General features: G+C 42.7%; 1 protein-coding gene across 1 annotated transcript; it reads left to right on the plus strand.

Moving 5' to 3' along the window:
• The first annotated feature begins 229 nt into the window (after positions 1–229).
• Positions 230–16,887, plus strand: gabrg1 (gamma-aminobutyric acid type A receptor subunit gamma1). Its single transcript, XM_069723465.1, has 9 exons — positions 230–473; positions 4,983–5,147; positions 5,414–5,477; positions 6,160–6,380; positions 6,621–6,703; positions 7,774–7,911; positions 8,017–8,169; positions 8,856–9,058; positions 9,134–16,887. Exons 1-9 carry the CDS (start codon positions 397–399, stop codon positions 9,413–9,415), a joined length of 1,386 nt encoding a protein of 461 aa, XP_069579566.1. The 5' UTR covers positions 230–396; the 3' UTR covers positions 9,416–16,887.
• Positions 16,888–20,781: the final 3,894 nt, after the last annotated feature.

Here is a 20,781-nt window from a genome sequence, read left to right on the forward strand (position 1 = left end):
AACATGTTCATTTTTATGACAACTATCTGCAGTATTTACAAAACAGTGTAAACACAAAAATCACAGAGGTGTTTTTTGTTGTTGCGTGTACTAGTGTTTCTGTACTGTTGTCTCAACGCTACGCATGCGCCGTGACATTGATGAGGATGCTTTGCTGTCTCCTCGCGTGTTCCAGCTGCAGTAGCACTCGCGGCCACCGTACACAGCAGCCTGTTAGCGGCACTGCAGATGGACTAGAGCAGAGTCAGCTCTCCGGCTGCAGCCTCCGTGTGTCCTCCTCATCCTCCTCTTCCTCCACTCTCCGCTGCTCCCTCTCTCCCAGCGCTGAGACATCCTGACGGTAGGAGGCGGCCGGTGTTCCCGCGGACAGCTGCAGGTCTGTGCAAGTGGAGGAGGATGAAGCTGGTGTGTTTCAGAGCGCTGCAGGACAGATACATGAAGCCCTGGCTGCTGGTGGCGCTCCTCGGTCTCTGGTAAGTGTCCCCGCAGAGAAGCCGTGATCTCTCCGGTAAATGGCGGCAGATGTTCTCCCGGTTCTGTCCTCCAGAGGAACCGCTGCGTCCTCAGCTTTGGTTCTACCTGCGCTTTGGTTCTACCTGCGCTCGCGCTGCAGCGGCTCATTGTCTGGCCTTAATGAGACGAAGCTGTAACGCGCTGCTCTGAAACCGGTCTTTAAAGAAGATTAATTCCTGGTTCTGTTCTGGTGGTTCGAGAACAGGAAGGTTTGATTTCACCTGATACCCGAGTTTAGTTTCAGAAGTTTAGGGTCAGTGGACCTTCAGCTGTTGATCTGTCCTCATACAGCGTCAATGTCCAGGTAACTGTTGATAGATGATGATGATGATGATCGATCATCACGTGACTCGGGTTCAGGCCTGCTGTCAGGTGATCACACCTGTCTGACATCACACCTGTCTGAACCCTGACATGACACCTTACAGTTGAATAACCTGGAGCTCTGCTGAGTTGTGTAAACCGACATAAGTTGTCTTCATGTTGTTTCTGTCATTTCAAAATGTAATATTAGTTCTTTAAAGAACATCAGGAACAGAAAGAACTTTTTTTTTATTAGTTATTTAAAGAACACCAGTAACAGAAAGAAAAATTGTTTTCCTTCGTTAAAGAACATCAGGAACATGAGGATCAGCTGTCTGACATCACGTGATGATAAATACTGTGGACAGACTGAACAGACATCAGTCAGTGTTTCTGACCACAAACTAAAACCTGAAGAGAACATTTCTTCTTTAACTCAGTGATCAGCAGGAACAGACAGGTTCTTTTGGGTCAAGCATCAATCAGAGTAGAATACAGAAGACCTGAGGCAGAGTCAGTGACTTATCTCTACAGTCTATGAGGGTCCAGTTAGATCAACACTCAGAACCAAAGCAGAGACTCAGTGGATCTTCTGACTCCACAGTTACTGCATTACTTTAAACTCCATAATAAAATACCTCAAAGAGTTTCAGGGAGTTTCAAAGTGTTTCAGAGAGTTTCAGGGAGTTTCAGAGTGTTTCAGGAAGTTTCAGGGAGTTTCAGTGTTTCATGAAGTTTCAGGGAGTTTCAGGAAGTTTCAGTGTTTCAGAAAGTTTCAGAGTGTTTCAGGAAGTTTCAGGAAGTTGCAGTGTTTCAGGAAGTTTCAGGGTGTTTCAGGGAGTTTCAGGAAGTTTCAGGGAGTTTTAGAGTGTTTCAGGAAGTTTCAGGGAGTTTTAGAGTGTTTCAGGGAGTTTCAGAGTGTTTCAGGAAGTTTCAGGGAGTTTCAGAGTATTCCAGAATTTCTGAGTTTTCAGAGTGTTTTGGAGTCCTTCTGAAAGCTCAGGAAATGTTCAGTTTAAGTTCAATTCAGTTTAATTTAGACTTAAAATCACAAAATAATTCATCTCAGGCCTTTAAGTAGAACCTTAAAATACCACAGAGGAACTAAACAAGACAACAGTTCTCTCAGTAATAGAACCTCCTTGTGTCCATCCTGACTGTGTGACTGATCGAAACTGCTGTTCAGATCTTCTGTGTTAAGTTGAACGTGTGTGAAACGTCCACCTTCTACAATCTGTATCTTTCGATCTGTTCATGCTTCTGCTATCTGTGGAATAATAATAATAATAACCTGAAGCAGGATATGTATTAAATTTAAAACATGTTATGTAGTAAATATGTGGACAGACATGGATGGAAACAGACACTTCACTGGTTAACAGAGGGGAACATCCTCGAGGCAGTAATTCACATTTCATCCATGTTTCACGTTCATTAGACATCTTTAACATCATGAACATCAGGCAGATGAACATGGTTAATGGTTCATCTGACCCTAACCCTGGTTCAGTATAATTTGTGTTTCTGTGATGTCAGCAAGGCTCAGTTCTGACTCACTGTGTTACTGTACCACGATGGAGGTCACAGTCACCTAGGAAAGGTTAATTCAACCTCCTGGGCTCAGAGCCAAGTCCTCAGGTTTCTGTACAGGATTGGGTCCATGTTCATTAACAGGAACCAGCAGCACACACTGAGTCCTCAACCACCTGGAATAGACTCATCAAAAAGAAAGAAAAGACACATTAATCTGACTACGAATGTGACTGAGATTTTCATATGATGACCTCTCAGATATGAAAACATGCAGTTTGATTACTTCACGGTGCAGGAACATGAAGAAGCTTCACTTTATTTCCCTGCTGTGATCACAGAATATAAACGCTCCCTGTTTGCAGGAGCAGCAGTTTCTGTTGTTAATTGCTTAAATCAGCTAATTTCTAATACATGCTCCCTCATCACAATGTGACTTCTGTCCTGGGAGTCCTGCAGCCAGATGAACCAGAGGAGGAAGGCAGAGAGGGCTGGACGGACACGACGTGATCCCAGGGAGGGTTTAATCTCTGACCCCTCCAGTCTCAGTATAACAAGGACATGTAGAGGGTCATTGACACGTAGTGGGTCGGTGAAACGTAGAGGGTGAGTGACACGTAGAGGGTGAGTGACACGTAGAGGGTCAGTGACATGTAGATGGTCAGTGACACATAGTGGGTCAGTGAACCATAGAGCATCAGTGACACAGAGGGGCTGTGAACCACAGAGCATCAGTGACACATAGAGGGGCTGTGAACCACAGAGCATCAGTGACACATAGAGGGGCTGTGAACCACAGAGCATCAGTGACACATAGAGGGGCTGTGAACCATAGAGCATCAGTGACACATAGAGGGGCTGTGAACCACAGAGCATCAGTGACACATAGAGGGGCTGTGAACCATAGAGCATCAGTGACACAGAGTGGGTCAGTGAACCACAGAGCATCAGTGACACATAGAGGGGCTGTGAACCACAGAGCATCAGTGACACATAGAGGGGCAGTGACACGTAGGGGGTCAGTGACACGTAGAGGTTCAGTAACACGTAGAGGGGCAGTGACACGTAGAGTGTCTGTGACATGTAGAGGGTCATTGACTTGTAGTTAGTCCCTGACATGTAGTGGGTCAGTGACACGTAGTGGGTCAGTGACATTTAGCGAGTCAGTCACACGTTGAGGGTTAGTGACACGTTGAGGGTCAGTGACACGTAGGGGGTCAGTGACACATAGAGGTTCAGTAACATGTAGAGGGGCAGTGACACGTAGAGTGTCTGTGACATATAGAGGGTCATTGACTTGTAGTTGGTCCCTGACATGTAGTGGGTCAGTGACACGTAGTGACACGTAGAGTGTCCATGACATATAGGGGGTCATTGACTTGTAGTTGGTCCCTGACATGTAGTGGGTCAGTCACACGTTGAGGGTTAGTGACACGTTGAGGGTCAGTGACACGTGGGGGGTCAGTGACATGTAGAGGTTCAGTAACACGTAGTGGTTCAGTGACATGTAGAGTCTGTGACACATAGAGGGTCAGTGACACATAGTGGGTCACTGACTCGTGGAGGGTCCGTGACCCGTAGCATGTCATTGATATGTAGTGGGTCATTGACACTACATGTCAGGGACCAACTACAAGTCAGTGACACGTAGTGGGTCATTCATATGTAGTGGGTCATTGACGCGTATAGGGTCAGTGACACGTAGAGTCCGTGACACTTAGAGGGTGAAAGACACAGAGGGGCAGTGACATGTAGAGTGTCTGTGACATATAGAGGGTCATTGACACGTACATGGTCTTTGATACTTAGAGTGTCAGTGACATATGGCGAGTCAGTCACACGTTGAGGGTCCGTGACACGTAGTGGGTCAGTTACACGTAGAGGATCAGTGACATGTATACTGTCAGTGACACGTAGTGGGTCATTGACATGTAGAGGTTCCGTGAAATGTAGTGATTTAGTGACGTAGTGGGTTAGTGACATGTGGAGGGTCAGTGACACCTAGTGGGTCTGACACGTAGTGGATCAGTGACACATAGAGGGTCATTGACACGTAGTGGGTCGGTGACACGTAGAGGGTCATTGGCACGTAGTGGGTCGGTGACACGTAATGGGTCAGTGACATGTAGACGGTCTGTGACCTCTAGAGGGTCAATGAAGTTCATTCCTCCAGATGATGTTGCGAAGATGTATCATGCAGGATCATATTGTTTTATTTCATACTTACTAAAAGTAAACATCAGGCTGAGGACGACGGTTATTTCTGCAAAGATGGTCTCCATCTGTGTTACTTTTCTTCATCAAGTGTCAGCTGACCGTGACATCATCATCCATTAGTTTGTGAGCTGCCAGCCCCTAGTGGGCCTTAGTGGTATTACACTTGAAGATACTTCCTCAGTGGTTTCCCGTTTGAGATCCAGAGTCTACATTTATTTGTATATCAGCCTGTTCTGGATGGTGTTGATGGGACTTAGAGCCCGACAGATCGTGTGGTTACGAGAAGAACATTTGGTGAATCACTAGGTCTTCATAAGTAATATCTATTAAATATATCTGGCCCTGTGTTATACACTTAATGCATTCATCAACTGTCTTTATTACTTATTGCATGTCTGTGTTTTATTTCTTCTCCCCAGTTCAGCCTTTGGGCCCAGTAAACAGGAGGACGAGGACTACGAAGACGTTCCCATCAATAAGACCTGGGTTTTATCACCAAAGGTCTACGAGAGCGATGTGACTTTGATCCTCAATAAACTGCTGCAGGGCTACGACAACAAGCTACGGCCGGACATCGGAGGCAAGTTGAGTTTATTTTAGGAGGGTGGGGAAGGGAAGTGTGTGGGGGGGGCACCTGACCTGTGGTGCCGTGGCAACACAGTTCTCCAACATGACAACATGCCAGCTCAAAGCGTGTTGAAAACGGTCCAGTTTCTCTCTGACATTGCTGAATAATTTCTAGTACAGCCTGTCGGAAGCTGTTCAGTCCTGCTGCTGCTCTGTTGAGTCAAATACTGTCATTTAGATTGATGAGACGTCATGTTGTGTGTCTCGCGTTCTCCTCAGTGAGGCCAACAGTGATCGAAACAGCCGTGTATGTGAACAGCATCGGACCGGTGGATCCCATCAACATGGTGAGACTTCTGATTCACTCACTCTTTCCTCTGCACTGATTTCATAGGTAATAACTGGATAAATCTACTGTAGTAATGATCAATAACCAGTCTGTGTTATTTTACAGCTTGTGCATTTAAAGTTGTAGGAGTTCATTAGGATTCATCATTGAAGGTCCTTGATGTGATCTATCCTTAATCTCTTCATAGTTTAGTGTGAATGTTCTTTCGTTGGTGCTTTTTTGGAAATTTAACTTTTATAAAACATCTGTATTGTAGTATTTCCAGAGATTCAACTCCACTGATGAAGACAGTGAGATGTGGTTGAAAGTGCCTGAAAGCTAGTGGGTGACCTAAAGTAAAGATCTGATTTGAGTGATGTTTTGTCAATTTTTATGGCTAACAAACAGTTAATGTAATAATTTCACTCTTAGAATATTATGGAGCTGATGGTCCTAGAGTAAAGGTCAGGGGTCACGAGGTCATGTGGATTCATGGTCTGGGAACTGATAACATTGTAGAAAACGTTGTGCTAATATTGAATATTTCAGAGGACATGTTCAGAGCTGAACATGGAACTACATGAAAAGATCAAAGTGATAAGAGTTGATCTGAGAGGAAGATGAAGGCTGTCGTTCATGCAGCGTTGAGACTAAGCGTTGAAATGTCTTTTCTTCAATGGACTTTATTTACTGGGTTGCAGGAGTACACCATCGACATCTTCTTCGCCCAGACGTGGTACGACAGCCGCCTGAAGTTCAACAGCTCCATGAAGCTGCTGATGCTCAACAGCAACATGGTGGGAAAAATCTGGATTCCTGACACCTTCTTCAGGAACTCCAGGAAATCGGACGCCCACTGGATCACGACTCCCAACCGCTTGCTGAGGCTGTGGAGTAACGGACGAGTCATGTACACGCTGAGGTAGCCCGCTCTTTACTTTCTGCTTTCAACTCGGAGGATGTTTATTGTTTGTGCAGCTTTAGTGTGTGCTTCTCTATCTTTGCCATGTAGTTATCTTTAGGTGTTCCCAGTTTGTCCATTATGTCACATTGTCATTATATTTCTGTATGTATGTAACTACACAGAACAGGATGTTCACTATGTTCACTCACAATTGGGGAGTAAAATGATGCTGAGACCTGATTTTTCTGTTTCTGTCAGGTTGACTATTAATGCGGAGTGTTACCTTAAGCTGCATAACTTTCCAATGGATGAGCACTCGTGTCCGCTGGAGTTTTCAAGCTGTAGGTGGTCCAACGTATTCCCCTCCCATTTATGAACCAATCATCTTGACTTCAACCAGAAAGAGGGGTTCCTGTGTGGACTAGCGTAGCGGCTTAGCCCCAATTCTTTCTCCTTGACAAAAAGCCCATCTGCTTGAGGCTGCCCTCTCTACGCCTGTCCAGATCTATCATGAGGTCACCAGCTCCATCTCTGACAGACCTGATGAATTATGCACCCGGTCCCAGTCTGATTCATGCCGTCTGTGACATCCTTCATTCGTTGCCTGCATCGTGCTTTGGCCTCTCATGTCTGACCATGATCTTCGCCTTCCAAACGCGTGTGGAGAATACAGAGACCATTCCATGGAGCTGAGGACCAATGTCAGCAACAAAACAGTCACACTAAATGTCCTCCAATGAGCGAACATTACTGGTTAAAGATGCCTAAAAGAACACAACGTTCTCCTCCAAGCACACGTTCTCAACGTTCTCTGAGTCTGACAACATGTCGCTTTCACACCAGAGACTTTAGACCGTGTTCTATTCTCCAAAAAACAAATGTCACTCAGAGGGAACTTCTTTAAAGTACACCTTTATTTCCTCAGTGGTTATTACCAAAGTGATGTATTCACACACACACACACACACACACACACACACACACACACACACACACACACACACACACACACACACACACACACACACACACACACACACACACACACACACACACACACACACACACAGTAGCTACCATCGACTTTCAGAGCTCCAACACTGAAGTGAGCTGATATTTAATTTGAACACAAGTTGCTCATTTGAAGAGATTTCCTGCGACTGGCCGGTCCGTTACATTCTGAATGCTCCCTTTGCTTGCTGTGCAGTGTTTCCTGTAACGTATGTCCACTCTTCTGTTGGATGGTATCGATATCAGTGGGTCTTCTGATTAATCTAGTGTGTGTGTGTGTGTGTGTGTGTGTGTGTGTGTGTGTGTGTGTGTGTGTGTGTGTGTGTGTGTGTGTGTGTGTGTGTGTGTGTGTGTGTGTGTGTGTGTGTGTGTGTGTGTGTGTGTGTGTGTGTGTGTGTAGACGGTTATCCCAAGAATGAGATCATGTACCGCTGGCAGCGGCGGGCGGTGGAGGTGGCCGACCAGCGCTACTGGAGACTCTACCAGTTCGCCTTCGTAGGGTTGAGGAACTCCTCGGATGTGGCCCACACTCAGTCAGGTGACCCGTCTCCAGCTGCACACTGATATTACAGATGTTTAGTTTCAGTCCAACACGACCAAATGGCATGAACTTGTTGTTGTGGCTCATATGTGAAACCTTCAGGGGAATATGTGATCATGACGATCTTCTTCGACCTGAGTCGGAGGATGGGCTACTTCACCATCCAGACCTACATCCCCTGCAGCATGATCGTGGTCCTGTCCTGGGTCTCCTTCTGGATCAACAAGGATGCTGTCCCGGCCCGCACGTCTCTAGGTTGGACATCTCCTCATTTCATGCACAGTTAAAGTGAATCGCATGAAACTTTTTCCTTCTTCTGTAAATCTCGATTATATTGGATCTAAACTTGTTTTTTTGTCAGCTTCTTACTTTGAGTGATAGTTTTCTGTATGAATCACCACCTTAACGTGGTGGAAGGGTTCGTTCCCAACACAACCTGGTCCCAGAGCAGAGACCGGACCAGGAGCACTTCACAACACCCTGATGGAACCACACCACCTTGCCGCGTTGGGGATGTTGGGACCTCCTCGTGGAGCCGGACCTGGGCGGGGACTTAGGGCCCAGTCAGGCAGAGCCTAAAGAGATAAACATGGGGGTGCTAGTCTACCAGGTGGAAGAGCTCTGGACCGCTGAATAGGACCTCTCTGGTGGGAAAAGAGCCAGAACGGGTGCAGTCTACTTTGGGGGTCTCAGGATTGATTCTCTGCTATTTGCAGATGATGTGGTTCTGTTGGCTTCATCAGACCGAGACCTTCACCATGTGATGGGGCAGTTTGAAACTGAGAGTGAAGTGGCTGGAATAAAAGTCGCCCTTCAGGTCTCAGGTCTGCTGGAGAACAGTGGCTGGTCCCCGTCTGGTTCTCTCAGCGGGACTTTAAGTATCTCGGTGTGTGTAGTCAGGCTGTCTGATATCCCACCAGGTCTCTGTCTCTGGTATCTAGGTATCACCACAGTGCTCACCATGACGACGCTCAGCACCATCTCCAGGAAGTCCCTGCCGAAAGTCTCCTACGTCACTGCTATGGACCTGTTTGTGTCCGTCTGCTTCATCTTCACCTTCGCTGCGCTCATGGAGTATGGCACGCTGCACTACTTCACCAGCAACCGTCAGACCAAGAAGGCGAAAGCCAACAACGGCTCGCAGGTACCCGCACGCCTCTCCTCTGTTACTGTGATGTTCTGTGGAGCCTCCAACTGAAACACGCGTGTTCCCTCCCAGCAGAGAGCCTGCAGCATGGTGAACATCCGGCCCGGGACATCCCTGCTGCAGATGAACAACATCGTGCCGTATCACGACGAGGACGACTATGCCTACGAGTGTTTAGACGGAAAAGACTGCACCAGCTTCTTCTGCTGCTTCGACGACTGCCGCTCAGGAGCTTGGCGCGAGAACAGGATGCACGTACGAGTTTCCAAGATTGATTCTTATTCGCGAATATTCTTTCCCACTGCGTTTGGCCTTTTTAATCTTGTTTATTGGATAGGTTATCTGTATCTATAAAACCAGTAAAACCAGGACCTCAATGAAGGACGACTGGAGTTTAACGTCTGCAAACTTTTCACAGAAATAAAGCTGCTCTCGAAAAGTTAGAAATAAAAGCTACTGAAGTCTGGAATCCGAAATACATTTGACACCTCATTTCTCCTCCGACTGCAATGATACGATTATATTGAATTCTATTTTATTTATGCAGCGACAAATCACACCTGATATAGTAAAAGACAGCAGTCTGTCCTCAGTTTATCCTCAGTCTGTCCTTCGGTGTCTGTCCTCAGTCTGTCCTTCAGTGTGTTCCAGAGCAGGAGGAAGACATCAATTCTGTGAAATAAGTTTTGTCTGATTCCCTGAAAAGTTTGCAGATGTGAAACTCCAGCCGACACCAGATGAGACGCCGCCATCAAAACTTAAAAGTATCCCAAACGTTAGTTTACTCTACGCCGCCGTGCTATCGATGTTGTTCAGAAGCAGGAAGGAGGAGGTGCACTTTGTAGCTGTATTATGGGATGCTCCTTTTTAAAGGTGTATTCCTTGATTAACTATGATGTGAAGCTGATGAACCTGAGACACTGTTGGTCACTATGACGCAGCTATGGAGCAGATCTTTAAATATTAGAACAACTCCGTGGTTCCTTCGGTTCTATTTTTCTAGACAACAGCGTGGCGATGAGTCGGGTCCAACTGGACCCGCTCAGAACCTCCTGCGTGGAACCAGTTTCTAACTTCTGTCAAACACTGTCGTGAACGATGATGTTGTTTCTACAGCAGACAGATTTTATACTCGATGTATCATTAGTTACAAAAAGTGATTGAATCGTCCTGAATGTTTCAGCTCTAATTGAACCTCTGAACAGGTCCATGCAACCAGTTCCTTCACAGTAACGCTCAGAAAGGACTTGAGTTTCCTTTTCTACAGTTGTGTTGCATGTGGGACTTCCTGTGTGGCTGTTTGCTGCCGGACCACCGATCTGAAACCCAGAATAGATCTGAGCAGCATCTTAACGGCAGCTGTTGATAGCATAGAGTCCGAATCATAAAGGAACAGTTTGACATTTTGTATATATTTATTCTTCAGCCATGCATCCTTATACAATCACAGTAATCTTCTTACACAATGGTAGATGTTCATAAAGTTGTAATATAATCTAAATCAATGTGAAAGTCCTCATGAAGCTGGTTCACCATCGAGCCGACCAATCAAAAACATGACGTCACAGTCTCTGTCCTCTGATGGACCTTCAGTCTGTTGTTGGATGAAACTGTTTCTTTATCAAATGTCAGCTCATATGAACACAGTTTATGATGTTAATAGTTCAGCACCAACCAGTTTACAACCGTTTGTGTCATCATGAAGTTTCTAACGCTGCCTTCAGGTGACACAAGGAGGAAACATACTGTTAGACAGAAGAGATTAAAATTATATTTTAATTAAACTCAGAGGAGAGCTTCAAATCAAGAACAGCTGGAGGACTGTGTTGAAGATTAGTTAGATGAGAGATTATTTGAAATGATAAGAGATGATTTGAGATAAGCGATAATAAGAGATTATTTGATATGATTGGAGATGATTTGAATTGATTGGAGATGATTATAGATGATTGAAGATGATTACAGATGATTACAGATGATTGGAGATGAGTTGAGATAAGCGATAATAAAAGATGATTACAGATGATTGGAGATAATTTGAATTGATTGGAGATAATTGCAGATGATTGGAGATGATTATAGATGATTGGAGATGATTAGACATGAGTTGATATGATTACAGATGATTGGAGATTAATTTAGATGATTAGAGATGATTGCAGATGATTACAGATGATTGGAGATGAGTTGAGATGATTACAGCTGATTGGAGATGAGTTGAGATGACAGGAGATGATTAGAGATGATTGCAGATGAGTTGAGATGATTGGAGATGATTACAGATAACAGGAGATGATTAGAGATGATTGCAGATGAGTTGAGATGATTATAGATGATTGGAGATGAGTTGAGATGATTATAGATGATAGGAGATTAATTGAGATGATTAAAGATGACAGGAGATGAATTGAGATGATTAGAGATGATTGGCAATGATTACAGATGATTGGAGATGAGTGGAGATGAGTTGAGATGATTACAGATGAGTTGAGATGACTATAGATGATTATAGATGATTGGAGATGATTAGAGATTATTGGAGCTGATTGGAGAGTATTAGAGATTATTGGAGATGATTAGAAATGATTGGAGATGATTAGAGATGAGTTGAGATGATTACAGATGATTGCAGATGAGTTGAGATGATTACAGATGAGTTGAGATGATTATACATGATTGGATATGAGTTGATATGATTAGAGATTATCAGAGATGATTGGAGATTACTGGAGATGATTGGAGAGTATTAGAGATTATTGGAGATGATTAGAAATGATTGGAGATGATTAGAGATGAGTTGAGATGATTACAGATGATTGCAGATGAGTTGAGATGATTATACATGATTGGATATGAGTTGATATGATTAGAGATTATCAGAGATGATTGGAGATTATTAGAAATGATTAGAGATGATTGCAGATTATTATAGATGATTGCAGATGATTGTAGATGAGTTGAGATGATTATAGATGATTGGAGATGATTAGAGATTGTTGGAGATGATTGTAGATGATTGGAGAGTATTAGAAATGATTTGAGATGATTGCAGATGATTACAGATGATTACAGATGATTGCAGATGATTACAGATGACTGGAGATGAGTTGAGATGATTATAGATGATTGGAGATTATTACAGATGAGTTGAGATGATTGTAGATGATTGCAGATGATGATGTGACATGATCTTTTACCATCTCTCTAAAATCAAAGACCACAAACAGCTTGCTGATTTCTGTGGGGAAATAAAAATCAAACTGCAGCTTCATGGTTAGAAGGTCTCAGTTATGTGAGATGGTCACTGTGGTCTCTGCAGGTAGGAGGGCTTTGATTGGTCAAGGATAGTGTCCACTAACATGCCTAGAAACGATCATGCCTTTGTGTCCAAATGAACCTGTGCCATCAGAGAATATTTCTGTGATTACATTCTCTGTTCATCTGAAGTCTCAGAGCATTTCATGTAAATAGTAGAAGAAGATTTGAGCCCTAACACACCTGTACTCCTTTTCAATCTACTAGTTAGTGACTGTGTTTAAATTGCTTTTTTGCATCATTTAAAAAAAGAAAGGAAACAGGTGAATGCTATTTCAGGTTATTTTGTTTGTACTCTAAAAGATAAAGTTGAAACATGACACATGAAATAAGGCCGATAACTGAGAGGAACTGAGCTGCACCAACATTCAACCGTTAGTAACGACACAATGTTTCAGACACCAAAGAAACCATCAGATTGTGTACAGTAGGATGTCTGGTGAATCCACATTTCAGTGACGTCGTCAAACATGCAAATATATAGCAGGCATGAAGTGACCGACATGAATCTATGCAAACATCATCGCTGTTCCAACTCTTCTGTTAGGGTGTAATAACTATAATAGTTTCTTTTATTAAGTTAATGGTATTAATAAATCAGTAGATAGTTATTTAGATAGTGCACCAATACAAACGAGTCCTGCATGAGAAAGAAAAAAAATATCTGTACAACTGAATTTTACAGTTTTACTACTGAGTTCATGAACATCTCACGAATAGCAGAACCACTTTAAAACATGATGTACCAAAGCTGTCATACAACAAGACGGAGACTCGTTTTAGTCACGGGTCAATATCAGTGTAGCTGAATGAGTTAGTGAGCTCATCATTCAACAGCTGCACCAGACCTCCACACTGAAACACTGAAACTCTGAAACACCTGAAACATTGAAACACTGAAACACTGAAACTCTGAAACACTGAAACACCTGAAACATTGAAACACCTGAAACGCTGAAACATTGAAACACTGAAACTCTGAAACACTGAAACACCTGAAACATTGAAACACCTGAAACGCTGAAACATTGAAACACTGAAACTCTGAAACACTGAAACTCTGAAACAATTAAATTATTATTATTAGGGCCCGAGCACCAAAGGTGTGAAAGCCCTATTTTTATTCAAGCGATTATTCTCGTTCCGTATTTTTCTCCGCAAAGAACTGCATTTTTGGCGGCTTTATCATATTCAAAAACTCATGAAAGTTGGTACACGTCTCCCGGCAAAAAAAATCTTATTCTAGTGGAGTTGCCAGTGGGCATGGCCAAATGGCTCGCTAGCGCCCCCAAAAGAGATGCCCTGGCGGCTACATTTACGTGCATGCACAAAAACGGTGGACATGTGTATCACACCGAGACGTACAAAAAAGTTCCATTGCACCATTACGTCAACTCAACAGGAAGTCCGCCATTTTTGGCGATTTGCACGTTGTACTTTAACGAACTCCTACTAGGGATTTTGTCAGACCGACTTGACATTTTTTCTGTGCACTCTTAACATGTTTGGGATTAAAAATTGTTAAAAGATTTTGTTTTCGTCAATGGGTGTGCCCATGGTGCGGCAGCTATTTTGAGCGTCTCGCCATGAAACTACAAATGGCTGTAAATCTTATGTACATGGACCGACCTTCTCCAAACATTACATGTATGATAACAGCCCTACCCTGAAGACACCTGTGTCATAATATACGCTCATAGTCATAGCGCCCCCTGTTGGCAACTGGAAATTACACTTTTCATACTTTCACATACTACATCAAGCGGGTTGATCACATGAATCTAAAGCCGGGTCAGAATTGTCTGAACATGTGGTTGATGATATATTGAAAAATTAATTAGACTTGGCGTGCCGATGCGGTAAACTGTGACGTTTTGCCGTGGCACAGGAAGTTGATGTTTAAGGTCAAATGATGCTTGAAACCTCATGAAATGTGGCACATACATCCGGCGTGGTGAGACGATACATCTGATGTGTTTTGTGGTCGCTAGCGCTCCCTAAACTGCAGCCCCGGCACCTAGTTTCACCTACATGCACCAAAATTTGTTGATATGTTTAAAACACCGATATATACAAAAAAGTCTCTTGGCAGCATGACCTCAACTAAACAGGAAGTCCGCCATTTTGAATTTAGTCACCTTTTTTGCTTTTCGCACGTGTTGTATTTTAACAAACTCCTACAAAAGATTTTGACGCACTGACCTGAAATTTTCTCTGTCCTATCTTAACACCTGGGAGATGAAAAGTTGTTAAACGAATTTGTTTTTGTCAATCGGTGTGCCCGTGGCGTGGCGGCCATTTTTAATTTAGTTGCCATTTTTGCCGATTCACACAATGTTGTACTTTAACAAACTCCTACAGATTTTGTCGGACAGACTTGAAATTTAGTCTATGCGCTCTTAACAATTACAAGTTATCAAAAATAATTAGTATTTTGATAATTAATGCCTGTGGTGTGGCAGCCAAAAAGTGACCCAAAAGTCATGTCATCCAAAAAGTGACTAAAAAATTACTTTTTGTTTAAAGTTATGAGAAAGGGCGGATTTGAACCCGAGACATTATAACTGCGAGGTAACAGCACTAACCACTACAACACCAATCTTCCCAGGAGATAGCCAGCATTGTGACAAATCTTTGGCTCACTGCAACCTATAACTCCACCGTCCACAAATATTCATTCAAATGCAACCAAAATTGCCGCAGACATTATTTGGATAGTAGATATACGTGTTTTCAAAAAGGTCTGCAGTGATATTAAATATCTTCCTGTAATGTGTTGTGGATGCAAAACTTTTTCAATTTCTCCAAATGTTTCAACTTCACTAAAAGTTGAATCACCATCAACAGGCAAAGGTGGAATTTGAAGCATTAATAGCAACCTTGGTGAAGTAAAATCTTTTACCGGTTGAGTGAACTCCGTGAAACATTTTCTCCTGCCACAATTAGTTCTACGGCACTGAAGATAGTCCTTCGGTCTACGACACTGACGCTAAGCTGGAAAAGACCTCATGAAGACATGGGTTTACGGAGTGCATATTTTGGACAACATATCCCAACATAGTATGACACAGTGGTGCAGTGGTTAGAGCAGTTGCCTCACAGTGAGAAGTAACTGGGTTCGATCGCCATTTGTGGCATACATGTCAGTTTTGAAAAAGGTCATACTCCAAAAAGTGCAAAAAAGTATTTTTTGTTTATAGTGTATAGTATAGCCAGGGCAATGCGGCAAAGTTTGATGTTTCGCTGTGACACAGGAAGTTGATGTTTAAGGTCAAATGATGCTCCAAACCTCACAAAACTTTGCACATGCGTCAGGCACCAACTTTCATGAGTTTTTGAAGATGTTAAAGCCGCCAAAAGAAGCCAATTTTATTTTTAAGAAGAATAAGGAACGAGATCGAGAAAAAAATTTAAACTCCAAGCAGGAATATGCTGACTCTCGCATGCTGCACGTCGGGGAGCCGGCAGCCCCAACCCTGACGTGCATCGTGCGAGGGCCCGCTTGCAGTTTTAATTGTTATTACTATTATTATTATTTTATTTTATTTTATTTTTATTTTTTTATAGTACAATTGATATTATTTTAATGGCTATTATTATGTTTTGGACAATGAACAAACAGCTTCTCTGCAGAGATCAGCAGCGTTGTGATGTTCTGTTGAAATGTGCAGAAGGACAAAAATGATCAATTTATTTAATTAATTATCACTTCTTTTTTTTTAAATAATGTTTTTTGGGATAAATTTCTTTATACAAAAGAAACTGCAAGACTTCAAACACATCAGTCACTGAGTCTCTTTAATCACACAGAGAAGTTCCTGTGACCTGTTGACATGTAATATGACCTCATAATAATTAGAAGCGGTGCCTCTCTGATCCCGTGTGTTTGGGTCAGAACATTTTCCTCTCTGAATGCAGCGTTTCTATCGGGCTGAACCTGGTCTTGATATTTGGGTTATCAAAGATCAGTATGACGAAGCCTTCGCACACTACAGATCACATGCTGTCGATCAATACTTCGGTCTTTTCTTTACTCTTTGTATTGGTTCATATTTGGGGAAATTAATCCAAATTACAGGGAGAATATGTTTAATATTTGCCTGCATGAAGTATCTGTGCCCAAATCCTGTATACATTAGAATAATTAGGTTTTTATTGCATTGTGAGGACCGTGTGGTCTGCAGTGATCTCTGTTCTCTGTCTCTGATTGTTCTCATTTTTTGCTTTTTAATATTTGAAAATGGGAAGTAATATTTTAAATGTATGTAAACTTCAGTGTTTCACTCATTATGTTGCAGCCTTTCTGTAAAGATTTATAATCCGATGCTGTATTTTCTGTTGTGACATCAAGGAAGTTCCTGACTGTCATGGAGCTGTAAATCTCATCCAAGCGAGCCATAGAAACACGTCATCATGTGTCATCATGTGTCATCATGTGTACAGTCTCTCTGTGGGTGTTGATCATGTATGTAGAAACCAACACTGTGACTGAATAAAGCAGTGCCTGAAAATCTACGAGGGTCCGACGCTTCATCTTAATAGTTTCACGCTGAGGGAGGTCCGTGTACCCGAGAGGTTCCGAGACTGGTTTGGTCACCGGCTCGGTCCTGGTTCTGACAGCTGAATCATGTTCGGTTCTGACTGAATAGGTCAGTAGAAACTTTGAGCTGTTGGATCAGTCCATCAGTCCTGGTTTAGGATGTTCCGAACCTCTATTTTCTGGACCGTCCTGTGGCCCAGAATTCACCTTCACTTTCTCATGTTTACTTTTTAATTCGTCTGACCCGTTGGTTCTAAAACTTCCGTCAGCCTCAGAAGTACTTTGAGTTTTGTTCAGACGGCTCATGTTGAAGAAATAATCCTTTCCTGGTTCTGTTCTCCTGGAACATCTTACTCTTCTGTATTCCTTTGATTTCATCTGTTCGGACTCTTTATGACTCAGTTTGAAAAGTGCTGCAGTTAACAGGAACTCCGAACTCTGTTGTGACTCACAGGAAGTCCTTTTTGCTGACTCGGTATCAGCGCGGTGTGTTTCACTCCTCAAGCACATGCTGTCAGTAGCAGTTAACACCTGCTCTGTGGAACGGTTCTGAACTCAGAACTCACCGAGGGCATCGGGTCAGAAAACTTTCAGCTTCCAACAAATGACTGCAGTGAGTGATTGTAGAGTTTAATATGAAGTCCAGATTCCAGCCATGTTGTTCTGATGGCGGCTGAGAAGTTTACATTTACACCTCATGAAGAAGGTAGCAGTTGTAACGATATCATGATCATCGGTTGTCTTCATAGTGGGATGACAAGAGTCCAGATGGTCCAAACTGAGTCACAGGTTCCGGATCAGAACCAGTTCAGGTGTTTGACTGTGAATCCACATGTTTGCTGCTGGAAACAAAAAGCTGTCAATCAAACCGGATCATAAAATGTGAGGTCGTCCAGAATGACTGCACTCAGTCCAGAGGAGGAGTCAGAGACAATCAGACAGGAGACAGACAGTCAGTCAGACAGACAGACAGAGACAGACAAGCAGACAGTCAGACAGACAGAGACAGCCAGACAGACACAGACAGACAGACAGACAAGCAGACAGTTAGACAGACAGACAGTCAGACAGACAGGAGACAGGCACAGACAGACAGACAGTCAGTCCCTGGATGATGTTAGAATCTATAGCGGTAAGGAGAAACTGAAGAATGTTAAAATAATATTATAGATTTTTTTTTTTTTTAAATCTCCGAGTAGCTTCATGAAGTCACTAAAAACCAAACAGGAGCTGCCACATTGTATTTTCATGAATTGATGTTAAAAATGAACTAAATCCTTATAATAAGTCTGCGGGTGCGTGCAGGGTCACATCTGCTGAGTTTTAACTTCCTGGCTGTCAGTACAGATGATGAAGAGGAGGCGAGCCGTGTTTTACTCCATGTTTGTTCATTGTGAGGAGACGTTTCATCATCTGAATATTAAAATGAGCTTTATAAATCAGGATAAAAGCAGAAGATCAGTTACTCAGGCAGGTTTTTATCTAACGAGTTGTTCAGTTCAAGAAACATGTTCAGAAATAAGGTGTGAGTGGGAGGAGTTATTACTCTGAACGTTACCGTGGTAACTGTGGTAATCTCACACTGTCACAGCTCTGACAAACTGATAAGGAGATTAGGAAACTACAGACCAATTTACAACCTGACGTTTATTTCTAAAATCCTTGAAGAAGTTGTTTCAAATCAACTTTGTCATCATTTACAAAGGAATGATCTGTTTGAAGATGTTCAGGCTTTAGAGTTCATCATAGCACAGAAACAGCTCTGGTGAAAGTTACTAACGACCTTTTATTCGCCTCAGATAATGGACTCGTCTCTGTACTTGTTCTTCTGAACCTCAGTGCTGCTTTTGATACGATTGATCATAAGATCTTATTACAGAGATTAGAAGACGTTACGAGGATTAAAGGAACTGCATTAGACTGGTTCAAATCCTACTTATCAGATAGATCCCAGTTTGTCCATGTCAACAATGAGTCTTCCAGACAAACAAGAGTTAGTTATGGAGTTTCACAAGGCTCAGTGTTAGGCCCAATACTTTTTACTTTGTACATGCTTCCATTAGGAGATGTCATCAGGAAGCACTGCATCAACTTCCATTGTTATGCATGTCTCTGCTCTGTACTTGTCGTCTCCACCAACAGTTCTTCTCTTCTATCTCTATGCTGTCCTTTTCTCTCTCTGCTCTCCTCTCACCCCAACTGGTCGAGGCAGATGCTCCGCCCACCTCTGATCCTGATTCTGTTAACAGATGCTCCGCCCACCTCTGATCCTGGTTCTGTTAACAGATGCTCCACCCACCTCTGATCCTGGTTCTGTTAACAGATGCTCCGCCCACCTCTGAGCCTGATTCTGTTAACAGATGCTCCGCCCACCTCTGATCCTGGTTCTGTCGGAGGTTTCTTCCTGTTAAAGGGAGTTTTTCTTCCCTCTGTTGGAGGTTTTTCTCCCTTAAAGAGGAGGGTTTTTTTTCTCTCCTAGCTTATGTGGGAATTGTTGAATTGTTGGGTTTCTCTGTTGAATATTGTAAAGTTCAACTGTAAAGAGTTTAATGTGTTAAGTGCCATGAAATAACCTGTGTTGTGATTTGGCGCTATAGAAATAAAATTGAATTGAATTGAAGAAAGAACTGCTCTGTTTTATCTGGATCCTTTTTAAATGACGATGAAGATGGAATGGGGGAATGGAAATACAGTCGACTGTCTCCTGGTGAGACCTGATGATGGTGTGAAGGTGTGTGAGGCTTGAATGCTCCTGGCTGAGATGAGAGCAGTGTGAAACCTGATGAGTCCAAACCGGAACAGAACCACCGAGCTGCTGCAAGCGATCTGACCGATCTGATTGGAAACCTGACGATACTACATCCCGCCCACCGATAGCTGTAACCTGACTGCACCACAGGCCTGTCAATCAAACAGACACGCCCCCAAAAACAGGTCTTCTTGAATCTTCTTTTCTAATGAATGAGGGATTATTTTCAGATGGACCTCCAGAAAACTAAGAAGAAGGAGTGACTTTAGCTAACAACACCGAGATAACTGATGGACACATTTTATTCACTTTGGATTTGATGAGAGAAGTTGAATGGGAGTCTATGGAGCCGGAGGCTTTTTGGAGCCGACCTCTAGTGGCACTCGCTGGTATTGCAGCTGAAGACACTTCTGGATCGGAACCATTTTACAGACCTGAAGCTACGAACACTTTATCGCAAGAATTTGTGAAATACAGTGAGTGAACTGTCCATCATCATATGGAGGATCAGGATGAAGCAGTTGAACTCTGTCAGAATCAGATGAGGTGTTCTAGTTAACCCTCCATCTGTCTCCTGCAGCATGAAGAAAACTCAGAAGACAGGTTAGTCTGACCTGCAGGAGGAACCACATGTGGCTTTTAGCCACGTTGGAGACATGCTACACAGAACATGCTACACTGAAGACGCTTCCTCCTCCATTAAACCACTTTAATAACAACTGACCTGAAAAGAGAGGCGGTGATTCTATATCTGTATGGAGGATAGAATATTAAAGCACTGATATTATAGAGATAATATTAAAGTACTAATACTATAGAGATATAATATTGAAGCACTGATACTTTTGAGATAATATTAAAGTACTGATACTATAGAGATAATATTAAAGCACCGATACTATAGAGATACTATTAAAGCACTGATATTATAGAGATAATATTAAAGGACTGATACTATAGAGATAATATTAAAGCACTGATATTATAGAGATAATATTAAAGGACTGATACTATAGAGATAATATTAAAGCACTGATATTATAGAGATAATATTAAAGGACTGATACTATAGAGATAATATTAAAGCACTGATATTATAGAGATAATATTAAAGGA

The sequence above is a fragment of the Brachyistius frenatus genome, unplaced genomic scaffold (assembly GCF_029030835.1).
Source record: "Brachyistius frenatus isolate BFR_SWC_R1_liver_20210118 unplaced genomic scaffold, ASM2903083v1 Contig_329, whole genome shotgun sequence".
Taxonomy (NCBI): Eukaryota; Metazoa; Chordata; class Actinopteri; family Embiotocidae; genus Brachyistius; species Brachyistius frenatus.